This window comes from Rhododendron vialii, chromosome 2a (assembly GCF_030253575.1).
Source record: "Rhododendron vialii isolate Sample 1 chromosome 2a, ASM3025357v1".
NCBI lineage: Eukaryota > Viridiplantae > Streptophyta > Magnoliopsida > Ericales > Ericaceae > Rhododendron > Rhododendron vialii.
The window spans coordinates 16,966,178-16,993,358 of record NC_080558.1 but is presented as its reverse complement, the minus strand read 5'-3'; the positions used below and the strand labels follow the sequence as shown (position 1 = coordinate 16,993,358).

The 27,181-nt window shown below is 39.1% G+C and overlaps 3 protein-coding genes across 3 annotated transcripts; 2 read left to right on the top strand and 1 right to left on the bottom strand.

The window, feature by feature from the left end:
• Window positions 1-1,201: 1,201 nt before the first annotated feature.
• On the top strand, window positions 1,202-8,848 carry LOC131311017 (beta-glucosidase 46-like). Its single transcript, XM_058338332.1, has 12 exons — window positions 1,202-1,868; window positions 2,375-2,441; window positions 2,536-2,594; window positions 5,082-5,157; window positions 5,417-5,491; window positions 5,649-5,736; window positions 6,513-6,765; window positions 7,626-7,741; window positions 7,825-8,080; window positions 8,165-8,267; window positions 8,347-8,455; window positions 8,585-8,848. Exons 1-12 carry the CDS (start codon window positions 1,614-1,616, stop codon window positions 8,781-8,783), a joined length of 1,656 nt encoding a protein of 551 aa, XP_058194315.1. The 5' UTR covers window positions 1,202-1,613; the 3' UTR covers window positions 8,784-8,848.
• On the bottom strand, window positions 8,816-19,167 carry LOC131311045 (RNA pseudouridine synthase 6, chloroplastic). Its single transcript, XM_058338364.1, has 9 exons — window positions 18,865-19,167; window positions 12,556-12,684; window positions 12,177-12,431; window positions 12,010-12,091; window positions 11,190-11,305; window positions 11,050-11,104; window positions 10,732-10,843; window positions 10,035-10,204; window positions 8,816-9,610 (listed from the first exon to the last, which is right to left on the bottom strand). The coding sequence occupies exons 1-9, from the start codon at window positions 19,086-19,088 to the stop codon at window positions 9,338-9,340; spliced, it is 1,416 nt and encodes a 471-aa protein (XP_058194347.1). The 5' UTR covers window positions 19,089-19,167; the 3' UTR covers window positions 8,816-9,337.
• On the top strand, window positions 14,752-16,173 carry LOC131311081 (uncharacterized). The gene is made up of 2 exons (XM_058338406.1): window positions 14,752-15,273; window positions 15,391-16,173. The coding sequence occupies exons 1-2, from the start codon at window positions 14,896-14,898 to the stop codon at window positions 16,057-16,059; spliced, it is 1,047 nt and encodes a 348-aa protein (XP_058194389.1). The 5' UTR covers window positions 14,752-14,895; the 3' UTR covers window positions 16,060-16,173.
• Window positions 19,168-27,181: the final 8,014 nt, after the last annotated feature.

Here is a 27,181-nt window from a genome sequence, read left to right as displayed (position 1 = left end):
TTTCCACCGAGTACACCTTTATGTCGAACTTCACTTTAACCCACATTGCTATCCTGGTTTTAATTAACTCCCCAGGATCCTCTACATGCCAAGAAATATTCTTGAACACAAGATCATTCCTTGCCAACCATAAAGACCAGGGGCGGAGCCACCTTGAGACAAGGGGTGGCATCCGACCCCCCTGCCTTCCAAATTACAATGGAGATAGTTATAGTTTTCACCCCAAAATTGCTTACTTGACCCCACTTTTACATTACAATTTGCCCCAGTCCGTTTAGAAGTTTGGAACTTGAGGAAAAAAAGAGGGCAAAGTAAAATATCCTCATTTCTCCCCCCCAAAAAAAACCCCAAAAATATCTACTTAACTCCTTTTTGTTTACCATTTCAACGTTTTTTTTTTACTATCAAGTAGTATGAAACAAAATTTTTTTGTGCTATAGGAAATTGACCCCACTGCCAAGAATTTCTGGCTCCGCCCTTAATAAAGACCATGTAGTGGCATGGAATGTTGTTTCCCATAGATATTCCTCCAGATTTTTGAAACCCATACCCAGCCACCAATTAAACAGATCTAAAAGGGAGGCAGGGCACACCCAAAAGACATGCCACTAGTCCAACACCAGAGACCAAACTTCCCAAGAAAATTGGCACAGTAAGAATAGATGCTCAGGCGATTCAAGGTGTAATGAACAGCGTGGGCACAACACCGACTGGCCTACGGGAAGCAAGTCTCTATGGAAAAGTACCGTTCTCGATGCCACTCTATCTTAGAGAGCCAACCACGAAAAGATTTCCACCTTTGGGGGGCTAATGTTCTTCCAAATCGATCCCATTACCCAATTGTTTGAAAATCCCAATTGCTCCCATTTGTTATAGACTGATTTAACTGAAAAGCAATTATCTGAAGCCCATCTCCACCTTAGCTCATCCCGTTTGGATTGACCCAAAATAACTGATTGTAATCTCAAAATCAATTCTTCAGATTGCTGCACTTCCCATTCCCGAAGCCTTCTGTCAATACAGTTTACCTCAAGTGAAAGTGTGAAAGTACCCCATGTGTGAGAGGGCTCTGTCTTCTTGCTTACTTGAAAGGTGCAAATGAGCCTGCCTTGGCCCCATTCTAACCATTGTTAGCAATTGCACTTTTTTTTTTTTACTGTTGATGTATTAGGATTGATTGGGAAATTGGCTACGCCAACAGTGACTAAAAACAGCATTGCAGTTGTGTCTCGAGTTCCACCCAGATTACAATCAATTATTATAACATGTTTGCAATCTGCACGATTCGATTAATGGGCAAGTAGCGAGGGTATCCACGCGTTTGCCCGTTGCCAATTTTCAAAACCATTGCCTACGTTTGACGTAATTTGTAATGCAAGGTTTTCGTGTGTATAATGGGTGTTCTGGGACTTCGGGATTTAACGTGATGGAGAGTTAAAGATGTCGCATGCTCATTATATTCTATCTCTTAGTTCACAATGAATTTCCTCTGTCAATCTTGTCCATGGAGAGAGGCTACCTAATTTTTTTGTGTTCTTGTATGATTGTGCTATTTTTCATTTGTCTTTTTCGCGTTCCTGTTTTGACAGAATAGGTCACATTGTGGATCTTAGATGTGCTTCTCTATTTATACCCCTCTCAACTATACTGGGACCTTATCTCTCTCTCTCTCTCTCTCTCTCTCTCTCTCTCTGTGGACAATATTGGGCAACATGCACGTTGCACTGTTGTTTCATGTTCTCTTTCTGCTTGAGATGTGCTTTTCTAGTCTCATGGTATCTTGTAATCTCATAACCATGAAAGAAAGGGAAAATCCATCTCCGTTTCCCAGCGACTTCCTATTTGGAACTGCATCCTCTGCTTATCAGGTTCTTTAACCTTCTTTTATCTGTCTCAAAACATAGGCATGTCTATTTCACCGAGCTCTCTCCCAGACAGTGTCCAGATCAATATTACACCTTTCGTACTGGTCAAAACCTTAGGACCGTTCGAATAATGTTTGTGGTCAATTTTTTTTCTTGTTACAAGGGTGTCCGAGCATTTCAAATCCCTCAATACACGTACCGGATCACCCATATATCAGCTTACCAACCTAAGCCTAGGTTGTCCATCAGTCTGCCGCTTAAGATTTAAACGTACGACTTCCCCATTTTAGAATTAAAACAGCAGCACTATGTTCGGTTCGGGTCTAGAGACCCAACTCTTTTTCTTTGTGTACGGTTCCTAATAAGTTTTCAACCCAACTATTACTTTTATTTCTCTATCTACTCTCTCCGCTCAATACTCCAAAAACCCCCCTCAGAGTGCAAACTTAAGTCAATCTAGTCGGGTTCTCTCTATTTTTGTTGTTTCAATGGTGGTTTTTTTTTTTCAGTTTGAAGGAGCTTTCTTAAGTGATGGAAAAGGCCTCAATAACTGGGATGTTTTCTCCCATAAACCTGGTGAGAGTGCCCTCCATGTTAAGACTCTTGTACTGTTTCAATTTGAGTATTGATTTTCATCTCAATTACAGTAGTATTTGGGGGCCTCTTACAGGTAATATATTGGATGGGACTAATGGGGATGTTGCCGTTGATCATTACCACCGTTATCTGGTAAACTTTCTTCCTTCGAGAATTTGCGTTCTTCTACTGCTGCCACAATTGGCACCAGTAGTAGTGGTGGATAAGTGGTGAAGCTCACTTAAGCATTCTACGAGGAATTCCTAGTAAGCGCGAGTCATCAGCTCGCGTTGACTATGTCCCTGTTCTTTGTACACACCACCCAAGGAAAAAAAAGAAGAAGAAGCTCACTTAGCGTTACATTCTTCACGTAAAATTGAGATTAAAAGTCTGTAGGCTTGTTAAATCAATTACTGAGAATACGTAGCATTTAAAACAATAAACCATAGTAATGTGTTGTCTATTCGAAGAAGAGTAAAATTTAAGGGGTGAACATAACCGGGCGTCAAACGCTCCTTCCATCCATCCACAGAAAGGGACCGACGGATGAAGGTGCAGGCAGTGGCGCGTCACCCCCAAAACTCTAGTGTAACTTTATAGAATTTGGCTTGTCCGCGATCTAGTAGTCCATGCAATTTCAAACATTTACAATAAAAAATAAAGAATTAATCCTTCAGATTCATTAAAAAACCTCTAATCAGTAGTCTATTCGTTCTGGACGGAGTATTTATCATATGGAAACTAATTTTTGCGCTCCATTTTTTACTGATAGCGCTCCATTTTTAACAAAGTGAAGCGCCATCAATAAAAAGTGTAGCGCGAATATCAATTTCCTTATCATATCTGGCCAAATTGTAGAAATAAATGTATGAGATGCAACTGATTTGTTCAATCCGAGGTTGGACCGCAGAAAAGCCGGTCCATTTTCAAATCTCCGTGTGTGATGGACCAGATCATGATTTTGTTGGTTCGCGCGTCACATTCAACAGTTAAATTCGCATATCCTCTTTGTTTTAATTGATGACCAAATAACTCTTTTATGGAAAAGTTTTTTTTTTTTTTTTAAGAAAGAGTTTGAGCGAATTCTGATCATTTACTACATCAATGGACAGCTAAAAATTCGTTGTGTATTATGTTTTATACAACCGTTATGTGTGTAGCACTTTTGTGAAGCACCTCCTATCAAAAGTTCCTCTCTCTTTTTTCCCTCGGTTTATGAGTTATCTTCTAGCCTTCATTCTGAACAATACACTGGTTTGTTTTTTAGTGTGGGAAGGGGCACAAATGTAGTTGCCAATTATTTACTACTCCGGGAGTATCATGTGACATTACCATGTGATACTCTCCACAAAACGAAAGGTGAATGATAATGTCCGGCTACCGCATAGTTTATCGCTACGTAAATGGTCAGAATAGCACGTAAGTCGGAAGATGCATAAAGTTCGTACCCCGCAACGATTAAGCCTCGGAGTGAGTGTACATGGTCCACTGGTAGTGGTGGTGGTGGAGGCCATGCGATAATTTTTTATGCAACTAGAACGGGATCTTCCTTTCTTGTCCCCCGCCCGCGCAGTGCACAATTTTTTGTTTTTTGAGTTTAGAAATTTTTTCGCCAGATACAGAAATCTTTCATCCAACACGTACAGTTCCATGCATAATCGGAACAGATAGCAATATCGTATTGCGACGAATCATAATCGGAGTGTAGTGTGTCATTATTGGTTCATCTCGAGCTTAACATCATAATTTGAACTATTCATGATGCATCTGTTGATAAGTTGATTGGACAGTAACAGTCACATGATCGGGTGATAACTCAATAGTCATCGTGAATTAGAGAATGAATTATTAGACAAATGTGTCGACTCAGTATAGCGACAATTAGTTTGAAAATGGATCTCGCCAAAGTGAGCTACATACACTCTATAGAGAGCTTTTAACACACACTATAACTCAGTAGTCAGAAGACAATCACACAGGACAGACAAATGCATCACCAGCTTGCTCCAAAATCCTAATCTCACAGGACACATGGAATCCTTTAAAAATCAGATACACATAAAACTGTACAAGACTATGTGACTAATATAATTAGAAAATAAAATCAAGGTGCCGGATCCTCTACAAGGATTCTTCTCTGTGAGGATCGTGTGAGAATTTTTATGGTATCCGGACCGTCCATCTCAACAATCAATAGTCCATAGTCCGGATTAAAAACAAACTTTTCGATTTTGTAGCTTTTTGAGTCTTTTGACCAAAAAGCCTTTAAAAGTCTCTCCGCACATAAAGCCAAATAAGAGAAACAACTTGACTTTTGTCTACAGTTTATAGGGGAAAAAAAACCAAGAGAAACAGCACGAGTGTTCTAAAAACACGGTCGTGCCAAATCAATGTATAATGAGTAGTCATGTATCCACCTTGTCTCTTTTTATACCAACAAGATAAATACCTGACCAGTATTGGTTGGGCACACTACGTGATTGTATTCCCTAACAATCTCAAGAGACACCGTGGTTTTCCAAACTACATCCATGTGTTAGTGTGTATACGTTTCGTACTGTTTTGTTTATGAATGTACGTTTAGTTTCCTCGAAAATTTGGCTTTTAGAAAAAGATTTGGTTTGTGATGATTGAAATCAGGAGGATTCAGATCTCATGGAAGACATTGGAGTCAATAGCTATCGATTCTCTATATCTTGGGCCAGAGTTCTACCTAGTAAGTTTTACACTCTTCCAAGACAAAGCTTCAATTCATTTTTTTACTAACTCAGGTTGTCCAGTCCAGTTTACGTGCATCTCGACTAATCTTGGAGGCCTAATCTCACCGCTCACTTGCGGAGAGCCCAATCAAAGCCGGAGCCATATGAACTGGCCTGAAAAAACTTCAATTTTGATACAAGTTATACAACAACTACTTGCATTTCTTCCAAATTTCATTATCAAAAGCTCATTGGCATTCTCAACTTTGGAAACAGGGGGCAGGTTTGGGAAAGTGAACATGGCAGGCATCAGACATTATAACAAGCTCATTGACTCGCTCTTGCATAAAGGTTTGAATTAAATTCTTGAGAAAAAATTCAGGTTTATGTTTTTTCGCTACCGGTAACAACTTCATTCTTACATAAAGGTTTGAGTTTAATCATTGAGAGAAAAAATCAGGTTCATTTATTTTCTGCTACTTGTAAGAACTTCAATTTTTGGGTTTAGGGATCCAGCCATTTGTGACATTAACTCATTACGACATCCCTCAAGAACTAGAAGATAGATATGGAGCTTCGCTAAGCCCAAAAGTGCAGTAAGTCGTGTCTTCTTATACCCTCCTGTAGTTGTTTGTTTGTTTTCATAGTAAATCATGCTGTGACACTTGATGCATCAACAAATTGTTAGAAAAATAGTTCTTTAAAAAGAAAAGAGACTAATTTCCTGCAAGAGAGAGAGAGAGAGAGAGAGAGAGAGAGAGAGAGAGAGAGAAAAAAAATGGCTATGATCAGTAACGCAATAATGCCAGAATGTAATGGCGCAAATTATTCACTTCTGATAAAAAATTTATGAGTTATACAACCTTGTAATGGGAAATACTCTTGCCATGGTTCCATCTTGTGGTTAATGACAGACCTAAGAAGCATGTACATGGATACAAGACACGAAAATTCAGAAGGCATGGAAAGGGACAATGCTTTTCCAAAACCAGGATAAGGTACTTGTTACGTACCTGAATCCCACACAAACCACAACTAATAACAATAACAAAAATTCAACATGGAAAACCTTCCAGGCACAAGTAAACATCATTCAACACATTTTCCACTTGCATAATGATTCCAACAAAGAAGAAGAACCCAGCAATCCACTAAACTCATCAACAACCTAGTGCATCTAAGGTGAGATGTTTTGGCACAAGACACACTTTCAAGCTGTCTCTAATGTGTCAACCGAGAAACTAATAACAAAAGGAGAAGGTACACCATCGGATGTGTCCGATGTGTATCCTATACAGGTGTCGTTAAAATTAAATTTTTGTGCTTCATAGCCTGGAATTATTTTAACTAACGGAGACCGTATGTTTTCCAGAGATGATTTCAGATACTATGCAGATATATGTTTCAAATATTTTGGGGACAGAGTCGAGCACTGGGTTACCTTCAATGAGCCCAACGTTGCAGTAATTCGCGGTTACAGGTCCGGCATCTACCCCCCATCTCACTGTTCGGGTTCCTTTGGGAATTGCAGCAACGGCGATTCAGAAAGAGAGCCTTTTATTGCTGCCCATAACATTATTCTGTCCCACATAGCTGCTTTTGATCTCTACCAAACTAAATACAAGGTATCGCAACAAATATATGCACATATTTTTCTGATCATGAACTATAGCTTCAACCACCCATGGTAGTAGCATCTTGGTGCTCAATGGGTTACTCCCATAGGGTTTGGGCCCTGAGAGGTCATAAATTTGAGTCGTGTTAACCAAGCACCCTCCCCTCAAGTTCCTGCCAACTGACTGCTTGCTTGGGGAGGGCGGTAGTTGCTATGGCTCTTTGGTCCCTTTCGTCATCTGCCATGTGTCTTGAGTGGTCACCTCCAAAGAAGGGAGGGTGACAACGCTTGGTCGCCCCCTCCTCCACCCTTTTTGCAGAGCGAAATCAACTACAGCTTGGGTCTAGAAACATTAATCAAAACCCTGTTACTCTTCGCACACGTCAGTTTTTTGTTTTCTATTTTCTTTTGGCAAATAACAGGAAACATGTTTTCGCTACACATGTTTCAAGAACTTGTTTTCAAAACAAGAGCAGGTTTGAAGGTAGGGTTGGCGGTTGGAGAGGGAGTGGGTGGAAGCTAAGGCAGGATCTGTGAGTGGTGGGGTCAAATGCCTAGAACCATAATCCATATAATCAGGTGTGCAAAAGGTCTGAAACATCAATAAAACTCTTACCTATTCTCACAGGGAGTGGTCGAAGGAGGTAGCTGGAGGAGGGAGCAGTGATTGGAAACTCATTTTGAAAACAAGACAAAAACACTTTCTTTTGTTTCCCCTATGGTTGAAATTTTAAAACAAGCAACTTATTTGGGCAATGAAAATTGTTGACATACACGCATTTGTTTCCAGTCTCAAATTTCTTTGGATACAGAAACCAAGTACCAAAAACATTTGCGTAACCAAACTGTTCTATCTTGCTACACCGGCAGAAAACACAAGGAGGAAGTGTTGGCATTGTTATGAATGCCATATGGTTTGAACCCATCACCAGCTCCTTAGAAGACAAGTTGGCAGCTGAGAGAGCTCAATCTTTCTACATGAACTGGTAAGAAATCTAAAATCTTACCGCATTCCTAATATATTGACATAAGCATGACCAACAAGTAATTGAAGAACATGAATTTGCAGGTTCTTAGATCCGATTATACTAGGAAAATACCCGGAAGAAATGCATAAGATTCTGGGATCCATTCTGCCCAATTTTTCGGAAAAAGATTTGGAGAAAATGAAAAGGGGGTCAGATTTTATAGGCATAAACCATTATACTAGTTTCTACATCAAAGACTGCTTATTCTCTGTGTGTGAACGGGGACCAGGAAATTCCAGGACAGAAGGATTAATTCTACGAACTGCTCTAAAGGATGGAAACCTTATTGGAGAATCTGTACGTATACTTCATAGTTCTTATAACCTAAACTTAGGACTGCAGCATTTCCCAAATTAATGAAACCTGTTGTCAACCATGTAGACTGCAGTGGATTGGCTATATGTTTACCCCAAAGGAATGGAAAAAATTGTGTCATACATAAAGGACAGATACAACAACATACCAATGTTCATTACAGAAAACGGTCAGTGAAGAACAATTTTGAAGCGCTTTCTGAAAAGTTTTGGCTATGAGTGTTTCATAAGTTTCTTATGGTTGTGTAGGGTTCGGTGAGATGAACAATCCCAACACAACAATCGAGGTTTCCCTCAACGATGTCAAACGAGTGCAGTATATGAATGGTTACTTGGATGCCCTAGCAAGAGCTATAAGGTACGAATTACAATCCCCAAAATCAGTTAGAGAGTGACTCAAAGATACTGTCTATATTTTCCAATTGCTGGAATTGAAACCTGAAGCTTAAACGAATATTGAAGCTAGCTTCTGCATTTAAATGAGTAGGAAAGGAGCAGATGTGAGAGGGTACTTCACCTGGTCCTTGCTTGACAACTTTGAGTGGATATCTGGATATACGATAAGATTCGGGCTTCACCATGTTGATTATACCACCCTCAAGAGAACACCAAAACTATCTGCAATGTGGTATAAACAATACATTTCTGGACATAAGGCTCGCAGTACTTTGATGTCGAGGAAATAGCAAGTAAGCTTGTGATGATATTTCAGCAGAAATGAAGGCAAAATGCAAATTATCATTCACTTCTTTCTTAAAAAATCAATCTTGCGGCACGTTCTATCATCTATGCCCTTTGGTGCCCATACAATTTTACTGAACGATCAATTCCTTCAGTATCATTACTTACTCTTTTGTCTAAACACCCTTAAAAGAGACCCTCAGGACTACAAGAATAGATACGCGTAAGAAGAACTTCAATTGTATTGTGCCACTCATCCCCAAACCCATTTTCATTTGACATGCTGTCCTCTAACCATTTTGAGTCAACATTTGCTTCTACGGACACATGAAATGATATGGTAAATTCAGGTGACAGTTGAACCAAGTCTGAGCCACTGCATCCCCTAAATCAACTGTGGTGCTGGATAGCACTGCAAATTCCTTTTGGTTCTAAAATAACTTCCTTCTTGAGTTTTGACGAGGTTCCTCCAACAAGTGTGGCCATGAAGAGTTTGTTGTTGATTATGGAAAGTGATTTTTCTAGGTGGCCCTTCTCTATACGTGCATCTGTGGTCTTCCTATCTCCACCAGGGTGATCCAGCCTCATAAAAGTGCTCCCCATCATCCCAGGAAATCTGACAAGCTTGAAGACCAATAGCAACACTGGGTTCCTTCCCATGATATGCAACACGCTCCTGGATAGAAACTGCTTCATCATTCTCAATTGGGTACTGACGCTTGTACTTGCCAAATGGATTAACTGCAGGACTGATCATTTCCGCAATTGCAGCAGGCATGTACATTGAGTCACCCACTATTGGCGCTCCACAAGCGGCCAATTGTGCTCGAATCTGGAACAAATAACTAGATATTGTCAAAGTACTAATGATAGTAGCTGAAATCATAATGTTAATGATTTCGAATGAGGCTCTCACAACAAGTGAAAATAAAAATCTTGCAATTTGCTGTGTTTTTTGCCACCAAAGCCCTCTTCTACTCGATGCCTTTGGAACTGCAAGTATTTTCTCTCACTTCAAATAAAGCATTGTATTTTAGGACATTCCTCAACAAGATTGGGGGAAATAACTGTGAAAATTTGTAACCACTTGTGAAATTTTTTTATCAGAACCACTTGTGAGTTTGAGCTGCCCCAAAACCAAACAATAGTGACGCAACATATGCTGCAATTGTCCACTCTCATTGCTTATGAAAATATGTTACCAAAGGATCCAACAATAGTAGCAATCAAACCAAAAAGGGCCTAAAACAAAGTACCTGATGCGTCCGACCTGTCAAAAGGTTTATTTTACATTCATATGCAAAATCTTTCGAAGGCCACCCACAGTCTTCAACACAATATTTCGCTTCGGTTACAGAGTTTGGCCATGGAACCTTCTTGCATTCCAAGACCTCAAGTTGGCACAAGGGCCATCCCTTAATGAATTCTGCATGGCATAACAATTTTAAAGCTGAACCAATCAGAAAAGGAGAAAGACGAAGTTGTTTCTGCACAACACCACCACTCAGAAAGACCATTCAGCAATTTATACAGCACCATGCATTGTTGTCATTTTAAAACAGGAAATACCATAAAATGTTTGAAAACTAATTTATTCTCTCCTATAGCAACACCCACAGAAGCCTCCAATGATAGGGTTTGTATCAAGTGACTTTTCATGGTGTATGCATAACTTGAGGAAAAACTTCCACACTACTTGAGGAAGCCTCCGAAAAAAGAAAAATAAAGAGAGAGAGAATCATACTATTTCCTAATCTCTAATATCTTGCAAATTAGCCAAATGCAATTAAGCACTTTTAATTCAGTCAAGTCTAAGAATACACAAAAAATGATCACATCTATCCAGGTCATACCATTCATCCATTGCAGTATGGTAGTACCAACAGACATACTCTAGCCACAAACCCTAGTAAAATGTATAAAACGAATGTGTGGATTAACAGAGCTGGTTACCTTCCGAAATAAGTCTTGGAGCCATATTGACACGCCGCATATAGTGGGTAATTACTCCAACAGGAAGAGGAGCAGCAGCAAGAGCTAGATACAACTTCTTCACCTTTTTGTCCTGATGATAGACAATACAAAGCTTCAGAGGGAAGGGACCGAAGCAGAAATGTAAAAGAAATAGTTCACAGCTAAAACAACATAAATTTCATCTTGGATGGGCGTTGTCCCCCTTATGGGATGTGATGTACACACTTTGGGCTGCAGCTCTTCACTGGATATGTCACAATGTACTCTGTAAATCAGAAAATGAATTCACCAACTTACTCTGATCTTTCCATGGAATACTGAACAATACTCCTTCGTTCTAGCTAACACAAGGCTGCAATAGATAGGAAGAGATTAACAAATACTCGTTATAAAATGCCGAAACACACAACTATTTTAATCCAGTTGAAATATCATACCAGCCTTCAGTGCAATTATCTATCTGATGGGTAGTTTTAAGTGGCTCTGTAAATCCCAAGGCTCGAGTAGCAAAGGTTGCACAACTTTCTTCAAGATTGTCTGTAGTTCCTCCTACCTTAATCAAAATAGAGGTGTGCAGTCAGCTATCGGTAAGGTACAAAATACAAAATCAATGGATAGGGGGGGAAATTGTGGGAAATTGAAGAAAGAAGCCCATGTAAACTCTATCAGCTAGCCAGCTGAGAATTTATGCATTCTGGCAAGTAACACTAAACCCTTTGAAAAGAACAATGGAAAAACAATGAATTGTGCTGCTCAAATATAAAAGTTGGATTTTGACATCACGAAATGCATTGTTTTGATTGATTGGTCGACATAAACATAAAGACGAATATATATAACAATATACGGATTGATATTTATTCTTGTTGTTTTGTCCCCTCCAATGGCAAGAGAAAATATAGATAAAGAAAGAAAAAGATTAAAAAGATAAGGTCATTTCATTGCAATAAGTTGGAAATTCCCACAGTTGAAGCTTAGTTTTGCTCTCACAACATCTTTGCTTTGCAATCAGGAAAATTGAGGCAGAATCGTTGGAATCAGAACCAAGGGGTAACAAAAACACATTGAAAATGACTAGAAATTTCCTTACATACAACCAACCATAAGTCATATCTTACATCAGAGCAGAAAAGCCATGATGCACCTAATTTCCTTAAGTACAAGTGCTTCACTATGAGATCACCACATAATCATGTCACAACTTTGCCAACGTCACATCAAAAGAAAAGATGGATAATAAATGGAACATTTACATACCGATGTACCCGCTGGTTTATCAAGAACAACGTAGGATTCAGTTACAGCAATGATTCTTGATTTCCAGTCAATCTCATAACACCTGAACAACACAGAAATGTCAAAAGAAGCCAAGCTATTGTAACAATAAAGCTAATAATCGTAAAGGATGATAACTAATACGTAACCTTGGGGAGCGTTTTGGGTGCACATGCACCCTTAAATAAGTTCCAGCTTCAACAAACTCGTTAACATGAGTTATTCGAAAAGTTTTTTGAGCTTCTCGAACAGTTTTCCCTTTAATGGAAGATCTCTTCATCAGAACTGATGGAGCTGTAGCTTCCTTAAATATTCTAATTTCTTCTGGTGTTGCAGTTGGAGGCGGCTCAGGGCATACAAGGGCATAATACACGGCTCCAAAATGGATAAGATCTGCAACATACCTTAAATGGAAAGACTTTTTTATTCAATAATTATCCTGGTTAATGGCTTGTTGTAAGTAGGGGCCACTGTAGATATTTATATGAGAATCAACTCAAGATACTCTAAAAATGAGGCAGCACTCACGATGGAGGAAGATCCAAAGCTTTACAAACATATTCCAGAACAGGCCCTCCAACAGATACAACTAAGTGCTCAACTCGTGGCGGACGATTTTCTGAGGGGCAAGGAAGCAAGCGATGATATTCGGGATAACTGGAAGAAAATGAAGGGCTAAACATCAGCAAATCGAAACAAAAGCCATTAAATGGTAAAGCAAATGTGAAATCATATGCATCTCACATCAAACTAACATGTAGCAGCTCAAGCTTTAATTGAGCATTGTTAGTAAGTGTTCATCCATAGCAGAGGTGATATTATGCCTCACCAAGTTTAATCACCTAGATATATGACTATGAGTGAAATGGAAGACTATGACACATTCTGTGGATTCGTATGTTATAATCCAAGAGACATTTGGTATCCAAATAAATTGTATACCCTATGTTCAGGGGCGTAGGTACCCTTAGAAATTTCAAAGTCCCTTTAAAGGCTGTAATACATATCAAATAGCCCGCCAGGTGTTTAACGTTCCTTCATACTACTTCGTATTTCATGAATATCCCTCCAAAAATCTCACATCATTCCACTTTTTCTTGTGTTACCTAACAATTTCAGTTTAATTATAAGATAATTCTTGTTGTAATCAAGAAATCCAACTTTTTAGATTTTAACCCTTTTTCCCTTTCCAAAACTAATTTTGACCTCTTGAAGCCTAATTCCTCCTTCATCACTGCCAATGTTGAAGTTCAACCATGTTTGAAGGACGTTTCTACACAATCGACTTACAGCAGCACTTTTAAAGAACCTGAAATCGTAAATAGCGTAAATTGGAACACTGACTTTCCACTCTAACGAAAACAAAACTACTAAAGAGCAATCTAATTTTTTTTTTATCAGAAGAGCAATCTAATTTGGCACCTTGAATTCAACTAAAGTAGGTTACAACCAAAATCAATCATGTCTTCTTAGTTTTTCTCTCACCAAACGCATTAGTGGTGGGAGGGGCTCCACTATACCGGGTACAAAAAATGCACTAAAAGTTCGTATCTTTTTACTCCTACATCTAAATTAATTTTTCTTTACTATTGCTGGCACGGAATCATAAATGCAGCTAAAGAAAATGAAAATTCACTTGAACTTATTCATGCGTATCTAAAGTAAATGAAAATTAACTTACATCTGTGAGTAAGTCAATAATATAGCTCAACAAAACAAAATGAACTAGGCCTAATAAATCTTGGGCCTTTTACCTCTAGGTCCAGAAAATAGAAAGTAATTCCCACCGGGTCTCATCTAATTAATGAAACGCTGAAATCCTATGAAAGTGCCTAAAACCCTAAACCCTTAAATTGCCTAACCCCTAGGGCACCCTATGAAAGTGCCTAAACCCTAGGGTACCCTATAAAAATGCTTAAACCCTTAGGTATCCTATGGAAGTGCCTAAACCGCTAAAACCCTATAATAGGAAAGTGCACCCTAAAACCCCTTTGAAAGTGCCTAAAACCAAACCCAAGGGTTCTATGAAAGCGCGTAAACCTAAACCCTAGGGTACCCTAAAACCATATGCTACCCTAAGAGCATCCCCAATGGGGATGTAAAACCAGGTGCTATACTTATAATACAACCCAGATGTAAAAAAAACTGCTCCAATGGGGATGTAAAATAGCAATTTTGGAGATGGAAAATAGCACAAATGGAAAGGGAGATGTATATTTACATCTCCTTTTGGCTGCAGCTATAAATTACAGGTCACCAAAATCATCCAATCCAACTGAAATACCAGAATTTTGGACAGCCGGAGGTTACCTGATTTCGTCGGAAAGGCATCGGAAATTGGAAGAACACGCCGGAATCCGGTAGAACACGCCGGAATCCGGAGATGACCGTCTCGTACCCCGATTCTTGACGATCCATGGACGGCGCATGCCGCCGGCTGTTCGCCGGCTGTACCCTTCTGAAACTCTGGCCGGCTGTGCCTTTCTGTCTAGGATTTCTCCCTTCGGTTCAGAGAAAGGGAGAGGAGGGCTGGGTTGGACGCCAGAGAGAGAGAGAGAGGGGAGTCTGCTACAGAGAAAGAGAGAGAGAGAGAGAGAGAGAGAGAGAGAGAGAGAGGAGCCGTCTGGTTTGAGAGGAGAGAGGAGGGGTGGAGTCTGTCTTCGTAGAGAGAGAGAGAGAGAGAGAGAGAGAGAACAGATGATAAAAGATTAAAAGAAGAGAAAGAGTAAAGTTGGACACCGGTTGGAATCCGACCGTTGGTCTTTTTTTTTTTTTTTTTTTTTATTAAAATCCGACCGTTGGTGACCCAACGGCTGTTTGGGTGTTGAAAAAAATTTGTAACGGTCCATTTTTTTCCCCTGCCTATAAATGTGTCTTAATAGAATTTTAGACAACAAAATTTTTATTCATTCTCCACAAACACTCTCCAAAAAAAATAGTGTATTAATTATGGCAGAAGGAAGTCGTAGTGCGAGAGGAAAATCGTTCAACTCCGATCAAGATGAAGCAATTTGTAATGCTTACTTGTGCATTAGTCAAGACCCGATTATTGGTACCAACCAACCAAGATCTAAATTATGGGATCGGATTGCAAAAAAATACACTGAATTCACAGGAGGCGATGTACGATCGGATGCTTCTATCAAGTCTCGATGGCAAGTCATCCAGCAGGCTTGCAACAAATATCGTGGATATTTAAGGCAAATTCAAAGGCAACATCAAAGTGGAATGACAGAACAAAATGAGGTATTATTATTTTGTTAATAATATTATTTTGTTAATAATATTATTTTGTTTTCATAAGAATTTGTTAATATTATTATTTTGATAATTAATTAAATTATTTTGTTATTATTTGTATAGATTGATCTAGCGAAGAGACATTACAAAGATACTGAGACTAAACCTTTCGCCAATTTGGATTGTTGCTGGGCAATCTTAGAACACAGTATGAAGTGGGCGGATTTAACCCCACCCAGGTCCGACCCAAGATCTTCACAAATGGATACAAGTTCGGTCCCGCTATCTCCTGATTTCTCTCAAAATCCAAATTTAGACTCTCCTGATTTCTCTCAAGTTCCAAACACAGCGACTACATTAGAAGATAGCAATCCTACGAGTGGAGGTAGTGTTCAGTCTCCAAGAAAGAGGCCTCCCGGATGTAAAGCATCGAAGGCAAAATTATTGAAGACCAAAAAATCAGGAAATGAAGAACGTGAATGGATAAACTTGATGGAAAAATTCAACCAAACTACATCTGACAAGGAAAGTAGGAGAGCTGAAATGGAAGCAAGAAGAGTCGCGGCTTTGGAAAGGTCTACAACAAATGATGAGAGAAGGGTGGCGCTTGAGGAGAGAAAGGCAGCAATAAAGGAAAAAGAGATGGAAGATAGGATTATGCAAATGGACTTGGATTTGGTTCAAGACCCCCAAATGAAGGCTTATTACCAGTATCGCAAGGGTGAAATCTTGGCTAAATGGACGGCTAGCTCAAGTTCGAACGGTTATTTTCCTGATTTTCCTGATTATTGATTGTAATAATTTTTTATTGTCATATGTAATAGTCTTTAGCAATTATGTAATAATCTTGACTTTGATGTAATCGTTGAGTACTATTCGATAATAAAATGCATTTTATTTAGCTAATGAAGTACAAGACTCGATAATGAAATACAAGACTCGATAATAAAAAACAAGACTCGAAAATGAAATACAAGACTCGATAATGAAATATAAGACTAGAAAATGACATACAAGACTCGATAATGAAATACAAGACACGGGAACCTCATTCTTCATCTCCATTACGGGCCCATAGGTGTTCAATAAGATCATTGCGGAGCGAATGATGTGCCTCATTTGATCGAATCCTGCGGTTATTTTTAAAGAAATCAACCAATGCAGGAGTGATATCTCTCGATACTTGAATTGGATTGGAAGAAAGAAGTTCAGTAATTTCATCACTAGCATCGTGATCACGTTGGTCTTCAATTATCATGTTATGCAAAATGACACATGTTTTCATGATGCAGCCTAGATCCTCCTCATTCCAGAATCGCGCCGGTCCTCTCACAATTGCCCAGCGCGCTTGGAGTACGCCAAATGCCCTTTCAACATCTTTGCGACATGCCTCCTGCATCCTCGCAAAGTGTTGCTTCTTTCTTCCTTGTGGTTGAGAAATGGTTTGGACGAGAGTCGCCCATTTTGGATAGATACCATCAGCAAGGTAGTACCCCATGTCATACTGACTCCCGTTAACAACAAAATGGGCTGGAGGGGCACGACCGGCACTGAGATCATCAAAGAGATGAGATTGATCAAGAACGTTGATATCGTTGAATGACCCAGGCATGCCAAAGAAAGCATGCCAAATCCACAAATCATACGATGCAACTGCTTCAAGTACGATAGTGGGTTTTCCGCTGCGGCCACTGAAGAAGCCGTGGTAAGCAGTTGGACATTTGTCCCACTGCCAATGCATACAATCTAAGCTGCCTAGCATTCCAGGAAAACCACGCTGATTGCCCACATGTAAGAGCCTTGCAGTATCTGCTTCATTTGGTTTTCTCAGGTATTCTGCTTCAAAAATAGAGATAACGCCTCTACAGAAGTTTTGAAGAGAGTCAACTGCTGTACTTTCTCCAATCTTGAGATACTCATCAAGACTATCAGCAGGCGTCCCATATGCCATCATCCTCAGAGCTGCTGTCATCTTTTGGATACCAGAAAGACCTGCAGCTCCCGTTGCATCATTCCTTTGGACGAACGTCACGTCATGTTGTTGGAGTTTGCCCAAGATCTTGTGAAATAAGGGTCGACTCATTCGAAAACGTTGCTGAAACAACTTTTCGTCGTAGAGCGGATACTCACAAAAGTAATCATCATTGAGTCGTTGGTCAGCAGCAACTCTGTCACGGGGGATCCAGGCTCGACCGCTTGTAGAACCAACATGACCTCTTTGTTGGCGTCTTCTTTGAAATTTTTGGTATTGCCTGGCCATGATCAATTGCGCCATTGCAATCTCATCATCATCGGAGGAAGATCCGTCAAATTCTCCCAGTAATATTCTGTGGGTTAAATTGCTCATGATGATTTTTTTGGAAAGAGAAGACTGTATATAGATTTGAGTGTGAGAATGAATAATGGGGAGGATAGTATATATAGAAGGTAAGTAAATGGTGTAGTTGAGAGTAGATAAGAATAAATGACTGAAGTAAATGATGTAGGTGAGAGTAGATGAGAGTAAATGATGTAGGTGAGAGTAGATGACAGTAAATGATGTAGTTGAGAGTAGATATGAGTAAATGACTATAGTAAATGGTATAGTTGAGAGTGGGGAGTAAATGGATCAATTAAATGACGTGGTTGAGAATTGATGGGAGTAAATGGACGAAGTAAATTGTGAAACTGAAGTGGATGAGAAGTAAAAACAAAAATATGGGACGGAAGTATTTTTTTTTTTCCGGAAATATTTTTTTTTTTAAGTTCTCGATTACCGGATACCAAAATTATTTTTCAACGGAAGTAGTACTTAAATTAGAATTAAGAAAGTTGAGGAAAATTAAGAAGGATTGAAAGTTTGTTAATTATCCATCTTTTTTTTACATCTCACCATTGGATAGGCATAGGTTCTATTTTACATCTAACCAACTTTTAACCACTTTTTTCATCTAAAATAACTATACAACCTCTTCTATTTTACATCCCCATTGGGGATGCTCTAAGATTTTAGGGCCCCCAAGGATACTAGGGTACCCTAGTGACCCTTGCATACTCTAAAACCCTAGGGTGACACTTCCATTAATGGTAAATGTATTTTTGTAAACGTGAACCTAGTGGTAATTAAGTATTTCATGTCTCCTTAATGGGAATTAAGTGTCACTTTTTTGTACTTAGAGGTAAAAATCTAATAAATCTTCAACCACAAAACAAGTATGTTTATTCTACATGAGCTTTATATACAAAAGCAATTGTCTTTTACATTTTTGTCAGCAATGAACTAAAATCCTTGAGCTGCCCATAATTAGTGGTTGCACAGAGTTCACAACTGTCCTTAATTACGAACTTGAAACCCAACAAAACCGCTCAAGAGAGCTTTGGGCCAACGGCATTAGGGGTGCACGTGCACCTAGGCGCTAAGAGTAAGGTGGTCAAGAGTTCAACTCGGTTAATCTCACTACACTAACAATACTAACTTTCTCCGAGCAAAAAAAAAAACTAATGGCAAATTGCAACAATCAATGCTCTAACGCATAACATAATTAAAAATTACACATAAACAGCGAGGCACCCAAGTACAACATGATCGCATAGTATAAGAAGGTGAAATTAGTGTACCGACTGGGGGAAGCAGCGGGAGTTGAGGGTGTAACATCTGGTGATACCAAAGCAGAGGATTGAAACCTCTTTCTCTGCTGTGACGTCCGGTTGTTGTTGTTGAGAGAGTGGGCGGAGGCTGCTAACGAGCGCACGAGGGACACCGGGGCGCCGGCTAAGGTCCGGCGATTCGACGCCCTGAGGTTGACAATTATTGACGCGAAACCGGCGGCGATAGTCGCCATGGGTTTTGGATTGTCTTGTGGGTTGGTCTCCGAGACCAGAGGATAGATAGGAACAGAAACTTGGGCCGCGGAGTAGGCAATCGGCTATCTTTTTTTAGTACGGAGTAATACTTATTTTTGTCGTTTTTAAAAAACATTATAAGTTCCCATTAAAAAAATTTACTTTTTCGATTTCATTCTTTGAGTCGAATCATTAAGTCATAAAAATTTAACACAAAATCAACAAATGCGAAAAAAATTAAATAAAAACAAAAAAAAGTCATTTCTTACTTTTTAATCCAAACCTAGCCTTGATCCGACCATAATTTTCAATTTCTTTGTCAAATCAAATGAGTAAAATCCTTCCTCTAAGGTTAGGAAATTTACCGGCGTTTCCGCTAAGCGTTAAGTTATGGATTACGTTTTGTAATCCAATCCATAAACTTCAACTTGTTTTCACTAAACTATAAGTTGTAAAGAATATGTTGGATGAAACAAGTAACTTTTGACAAAAAAATTTAGTTTAGTATGAACAACTTCACAAAAGCCAATAAGTTATGGTGCAAGTTTTTTTAGTGGAAACGGGGTATTGAGGTTAAGCACCCGGTCCCATTCTTCCTAAAATTTTGGTATTTTTTATTTGGGTACTTTTTTAGATCACGTTATATTTTTAGTATTAATCATTCATTTTGACAAGATCGGAGTTTAAAAAGTAAAAAATAATGACAAAAATTACTAAGGTCGAAAACAAATACTACCAAACATCTAGTAAATTTGGTATTTTGTCGTCTTATATGAACTTTATTCAATTTCGGTCTGTATTTTTATATTTTTTTAAAGTACAACGAAAAGTTAAACAAAGAATTACGAAAAGCAAAAATTTTGTAAAAAAATACCAACCAAAATTTTATGGAGAATGGGGCCTAACCTGTTATGCATCCAGCATCCCAATCTAGGTTGAATAAGCTTTTTAAATTGGTTGTGTTTTGAGAATCGGTTACAGAAGTGAAAATCGACACGAGAAGTTTGCAATATGTTTAAAACGTAGTAAATTTTTTGAGCTTAGTTTGATTAAAGTGCACTTGAGGTTGGCTCAGTTCTTGGAGTAATATTCTTGGAGGATTGAAAAGAAAAGTGGCTCGCAACTGAGATTGTTGACTAGGTAATTTTGGTCTGGATCCTCCTCAGTCAAATGGTTTGGACCAGATGACACAATCCAAATCAAGATCGTTCATTGGTATAATTAATGGTTCGAATTTGTCCAAAAGATCTTCTATGTAAGTTTTTCAATAAATCTCAATTATTCTCATGACTCTCGTACAGTCCAAAAATACTTGAGCTTCTCAAGATCTTTTAACTGAAATTTACTTGATAAGAACTCTTGTAAGCGGTGGATAGATGCTAAATTGTTGCCTGTAACAAGCAAATCATCAACATAAACGAGAACAAGAAGTATAGTAGAACCAGTTTGCCGAGTAAAGAGAGAGTGATTAGCTTGAGATTGTTTAAAACCAACGGAGATGAGGACTGTAGATAGTTTAGAGTACCAATTGCGGGATGCCTGTTTGAGCCCATAGAGTGATTTTTGTCATCGACAGACACGCATCTCCCCCTGTCGACCATAGCTCGGAGGAAGAGACATATAAACATCCTCGTCGAGGTCACCATGTAGGAAAGTATTATTAACATCTAACTGGTGTAAATGCCAATTCCGAGTGGCAGCGATAGCTAGCACACGACGGACAGTGACCAATTTCGCAACTGGAGCAAATGTGTCATGATAGTCCAACCCCTTGACTTGAGTGTAGCCTTTGGCGACCAAGCGCACTTTGTATCGTTCTTTGGATCCATCTGCTTTTAATTTGGTTTTAAAAACCCATTTACAACCAACCAGTTTTTTGCCAGGCGGAAGAGGTGTGAGGACCCAGGTTTTGTTTGTGTCAAGTGTATGGAGTTCTTTAGAAATGGCATCACGCCAGTGTGTGTGCTTGATGGTTTGACCATAGGAATTGGAGTCATGTGAATGAGGTAAAGCCGAGACAAAAGCAAAGTGAGATCGGGAGATGTGGGAATAGGAAAGGAAATGACTGAGAGGATAAACCGTACCTGAAGATGGAGACGGAGCAGTGGTACAGGCAGCCGTGGTGGAGGGAAGGGTAGGACATAGGTAATTAGGTAGTCCCGAAGATAGCCTGGAGGCCGATGTGGTCGGGATGGCCGAGAGGAGATGGCTGGGGAATGGCCATGGGAGTTTAGTTCGGGTGGTTCGGGATTGGTGGTGTGGGCTAGTAAATTAGCTGGAGGGATTAATTCGGTGGAAGGGTTAGATGGTGGGGGGTCGGGATCATTTGGAGGGGGAATGGTGGGAGGATTATTTGTAGTAGGGGTGTGATTGGGTGGAAGAAGATGCATGGCTTAGAGGTTCGGCCGGGTATGAGTCAGTGAGACTAGGAGATGGGTTGGCGGGCGGAGGAATGTAATGCGGGCTCAGGGTATGGAATGGAAAAATACTTTCAAAATAAGTGACGTCCCGAGATATAAAAAAAATGTTCATGTCGAGATTGAAAAGACGGTATCCGCTGTGGCGAGGAGGATATCCCAAAAACACACAAGGGACACCGCAAGGTTGAAATTTGTCTCGATCGACACGGGATGTCTGTGCATAGCATAAGCATCCAAAAACATGTAAGAATTTGTAATTGGGGGTTCTACGAAAAAGCCGTTCATACGGGGAGGTATTTTTTAAAGTTTGCGAGGGGGTGCGTGTAACACCCGTTCCGAGCATGCACGTGCATCGCATATGACATTTAACTTATGTTGCATAGGTCATGCTATTTGATACATGTGTTGTGTTATCATTCGCATATCATTCATTAATTGTTTTAGCAATACATGATTTAATTTGAGGGTTTAATTAAGTTAATTAAAAGGGATTGACTTGGTAGGTGGAATGAAGGGTAAAGAGAGTTATGACTCATTTGAACCCATACACCCAACCTCATTGGATAATTCCTCCCTAATAAACCTTCTAAGGTATTCTACACCGTTCCACCCCTCCACCGTTTTGTTTTGTATAACGTAGAGAGAGAGAGAGAGAGAGAGAGAGAGAGAGAGAGAGAGAAGGGGAAAGAATTGGGGAAACTAATTGAAGGTAAACCCTATCTTATACCTAATTTATGTTTTGGGTATTGATCAAACATGTATATATCTGCATATTCATGTAGTTTAAATCCTAATTAGGTCTTAGGAGAATGGATTTTGTGTAGTTAAAGTAGTTTAGAACAGAAATTACTTGGTTTAGAATTCTGAAGAATTGGAAAATTCATGTTTGTCTGATTTTGGAGAATTTTATTGAGATAGTTCGGAAGTTCTGAAATTTCTGGGAACTTTTCTGAGAGTTCCTCTATGAATCTTCTATCTACAATAAAAATTTCAGGATCTAATTCAAAGTATTGAGCTCTATAGAAAATTTCAACCTAGCATCACTCAAATTCGGAATTGAGCAATCAGCACCGACATAAGTTGGAAAAACAATCATATCTCCTAGCTCGAGACTCGAAAACACATTCCGCTTGCTTTGCTGAAAACTAGACACATAGAGTTTTCCAACGATGCAACCCATGCGCTGTATTTAGGCCTGAGCAATAACAGAATTGCTGTTAAAGTTTACTCAAAATCTATCTTTGCATCAGTTTTAGTATTATGTTAAGTTATAATCACGAGGCCGTAGTAAGGTTACCCGAACTTTGTTTTTGATGAATGACCTGTCGATTCGAAGAGGAAGAAGTTAACTTTTCAACAGTTTAAGTGAAATTCTTAGAATTCACGATTATGTAATGGATATGGTCAGAACCGTACACGTTGGCCATGAACTAAGCCTTATTCTTGAAAATTCTTGTGTCAAACCTACTTGAATCAACTTTGGAGCATTGAATCACATCATCCACCACTTTTATTGCATTGGTTTCATTTAGTATCATACGAAGGATGAAGATTAAAAAGAAGATCATATGCTAGACTTATTGATGCATTTTACTTGCATTTTAACATGAGTTGGAGTATGAAATATACTAAGTGCATGTAGTGTCAATCATATTCTAGGATCGGGGGACGAGTCTCCACCTCAAGGTTGAGAAGGAGGCTTTTCGCTTTTGTCTTTTAGATCTCTAAGGTGAGTGTGCTATTCCATTGAAGTGGCTAGCTAAAAATAAACTTATACTTTTTCTGCAAATGTTGGGAATTTTTGACGGTTGTGGATATGAATCAAGTTGCTTGAAACATGATTTTATTTCAAGAGCATGTCATAGTTGTGTTGTTGGTTGGAATTGTTTTCTTCTTGATGTATACAAGAAGGGTATAAATTGTCTTTTTGCTGTACACAAACAGGGTATAAATTGTTGGAAGTACCCTGTTCACAGGGTCACGGTACCGTCATAACTCTTGGTTGCGAGGGAAGCAACCCTATGGTTTCTTGAAATATTGTTGCTTACTTAATGGTTTGAGAAAAATAATATGTTTCTTGCAAAATATGATTAGAAGCATTACTCGATCCATGTTTGCTCGTGTAAACTGTTTTATGCTTTCCACTTGACTGAAGTAGTAACACTCACAATTCTTTCAGGCAACCAAAGTAGAGTTTTGGTCCACAACTAGTCTGACAGGCTATAGGAGTGGAGGTGAGGGGCGACTTGGTGTCCTTCTGGCATAGTACTTTTTATGAAACAAATTTTTTGGAAGTTGTTGTAGCTTTTGTGGATGTGAATTCATCTTGTATAGTTCTCTTGTAAATTTTATTTTGGAAGCTGGTTGTAATCTACTTAGTCAGCATTGTCTTGTATTTATGGAATGAATTTTATTAAGGTTGATATTTAGCTTTTATTGAGACAGATTATGTTAATCTTTCTAGAGCGGGTCGTTATAGTGCGGTTAATAAGATAGACCTCGGTTAAGACACATTCGCCCCAAAATTTGATGGGTAGATGGGCTTGAAAACGTAAACAGCGAGCCACATTTACTATGTGTCGATGTTTACGTTCAGCGACCCCATTCTGTTGAGAGATATCAACACAGGTTAACTCTTGTAAAATCTCATTGTCATGAAATAATTTTTGTAGGGGACGAGATAAAAAATCCATGGCATTATCCGAACGAAAAAATTTGACTTTTGCGTTAAATTGAGTTTGGACCATAGTGATAAAAAAATTGGAGCTTGGAAAGAGCATCTGATTTGTAACACAATAAGTACACCCATGTAGTGTGGGTGCAGTCATCAACTATTGTAAGAAAATACCAAGCCCCTCAAGTTGAAAGAGTATGATAGCCATCCCAAATATCAACAAACATACGAGCAAAAGGAATATCACTTTTATTGAGATTTAAAGCAAAAGGTAGTCTTATATATTTTCCACATAAACAGGCATCACAGGGAGAAATATTATTCTTGCGGCAAATGAAAGAAGGTGGTAAACTGGTGGGTGCGGGGTGACCTAATCGTCAGTGCCATAAGGTGGGATCATTAGACGGAGTTGCGATGGCGATGGAGGACGAGGTGTGGAGGTTGTACAAGCCATGGTGTGCCTCACCTTTTCCAATCACAGTCTTCGATTTGAGATCCTGAAAGAGACAAAAAGTAGGAAAGAAAAAAACAATGCACTTAAGGATCACAAGTTAATTTCTGAACACATAATAGATTGAAACGAAAACTGGAGACATGTGATATATCAAAAAGAGTGATAGAAGGGGTGACATTTATATCTCCGGTATAGGAAACGATATGGGTGGAGCCAGAAGCGGACCGGACTGGCAAAATATTATTAGTAGTTGTATATGAGTTAAAAAGAGATAGGTGAGGCGTCATGTGAGAGGATGCCCCACTATCAATGATCCATTCGTTTGAAATAAAATCGGTATTACCAGTAAAAAAAAAAAGCAGATGGATTATCGTAAAAATCAGATGCTTGGGTTGCCTCTGCGAGACTCAAGTGAGAGTTGAACTCCATGACCAAAGGTTATGCTGCATAATAAGACCAGCCAGATGATTGATTTGAGAGGCGATTGAAGAACCAATCTAGATATCCATTGAGCTCAAAACAGCCCGACTTGTAGTGACCCGTTTTGTTGCAATGAGCATATAGGGCGTTCAGGTCTTTGCTGGGTCGAAGTTGTGGGTCGGACTGTTGAGCTTGCTGTAGTTGGCATGGCGGGTTGATGCGTGTAAGAGGCGACTGCCAACTGGGTTGTTGTTGTCAGGACTGAGGTGCAGCATAAATGGGCTGCGAAGGTTGGTTCAAATGTTGGACCCGTGTTTGATTTTGCGAAAAAACGCGCTGATTTTGCAAGTTTCGCTGCTGTCCATCGTTGGGTTTAGGCCGATTTTGCTGGTTGTGAAATTTCTGACTCACCATTGCCGAGTCTTCTTGTATGGGCTGAATAGTGGGGACAGATTATGAGATTTTGGTTGGTTCTTCCGAGATTACTAAGCCATGGACTTTTCCAAGATCGGGAATCAGGTCCATGGCGAGGATCTGAGTGCGAATGACCCAATATGGTTCGTTGAGGCCCATCAAAAATTGATATACACGTTCATTAAATACTCTTTTATGCCATGCTCTAGCGGTACCACACGTACATTCCGGAAATGGTTCAATGCCATCAAGTTTATCCCAAAGAGTTTTGAACGTGTTATAGTAATTGGTGATATCAAGATTACCTTGTTGAAGGTTGGTGGTTTCCCTTTGAATTTTGAAGATGGTAGCATTATTGTCTTAAGTGAATCTTGACTCCAGATCACGCCATAATTCATATGGCGTCTGGCAACTCGCTAGACTTGGGGTGATCGTCTTGCTTATGCTATTAAGCATCCATGAGAGAACCATTGTTGATACGCGTTTCCAAAGAGGCTGAATATCTGGGTCTGTTGGGCACGACAATGAGTTGTCGATGAAGCATAATTTATTTTTCATGCAAAGAGCCATGGTGATGGCGCGACTCCAGGAGCCATAGTTAGTGTAGGTCAAGGCAATATCAACAAGGGGAGTGCGGGGATGATCGGCGGGGTGCAAGAAATAGGGAGAAGAAAGGTCAAAGATTAATTACTGAACCTTTTCTTGAGCATTGACCATGTTAGGAAAGATGGACAGAAGGTTGAGGCTGTCATGTTCTTCCAGCTTGTGGTGGATGTTGTTTTATGTGGAAGAAGGAGAGCAAGGACGTGAACAATCATGCTCTGATACCATGATAAGAACGGTATTGTGATGAATATTGTCTGTATTTCTCATTGAAAATCAAGGAAGGATACAACCATACATATAGGAGCTTGTGGTGGATGTTGTTTTATGTGGAAGAAGAAGAGCAAGGACGTGAACAATCATGCTTTGATACCATGATAAGAACGGTATTGTGATGAATATTTTCTGTATTTCTCATTGAAAATCAAGGAAGGATACAACCATACATATAGGAAAAGATAAACATGGAAGGAGAATACTTATCCTATAATTATGGCAGTGATGGATCCTAATTTGATTGTTACCGATCAGAGTGAGCCAGCCCTTAATTTCCGTTGATGCGGTTTTCACTAATAAAACACTACTACAAAATGATATAAAGATCACGGTACAAAAATTAAAAAGATCTCACTTTTTGTAAAAGCGTAGTAAAATCTTATAGACTATAGTTTTCATCTCAGTTATACGAAAAAACTGAGATGGAAAGATTTTTTAATCTCAGTAATCTAAAAAGTGAGATCGTAACTTGAAGAATAGATCTCATTCTCAAAAACCTGAGATTATATATGAAAGAATATATCTCGTTTCAAAAAAACTGAGATGAAAAGATTTTTTAATCTCAGTAATTTAAAAGTGAGATTGTAACTTAAAGAATAGATCTCGTTTTTGGAAAACTGAAATTGTATGTGAAAGAATATATCTCATTTAAGAAAAACTGAGATAAAAAGAATCTTTAATCTCAGTTATCTAAAAACTGAGGTTGTAAGTTAAATGCATATGTTATATATTAAATATTTCAATTATATATTGAAAAGTGTGAGTGGTGTAGTTAATTAAAGCTTCTATATAAAACTCAAAAGACTTGGGTTCAAAACCCAACAGGAGAAA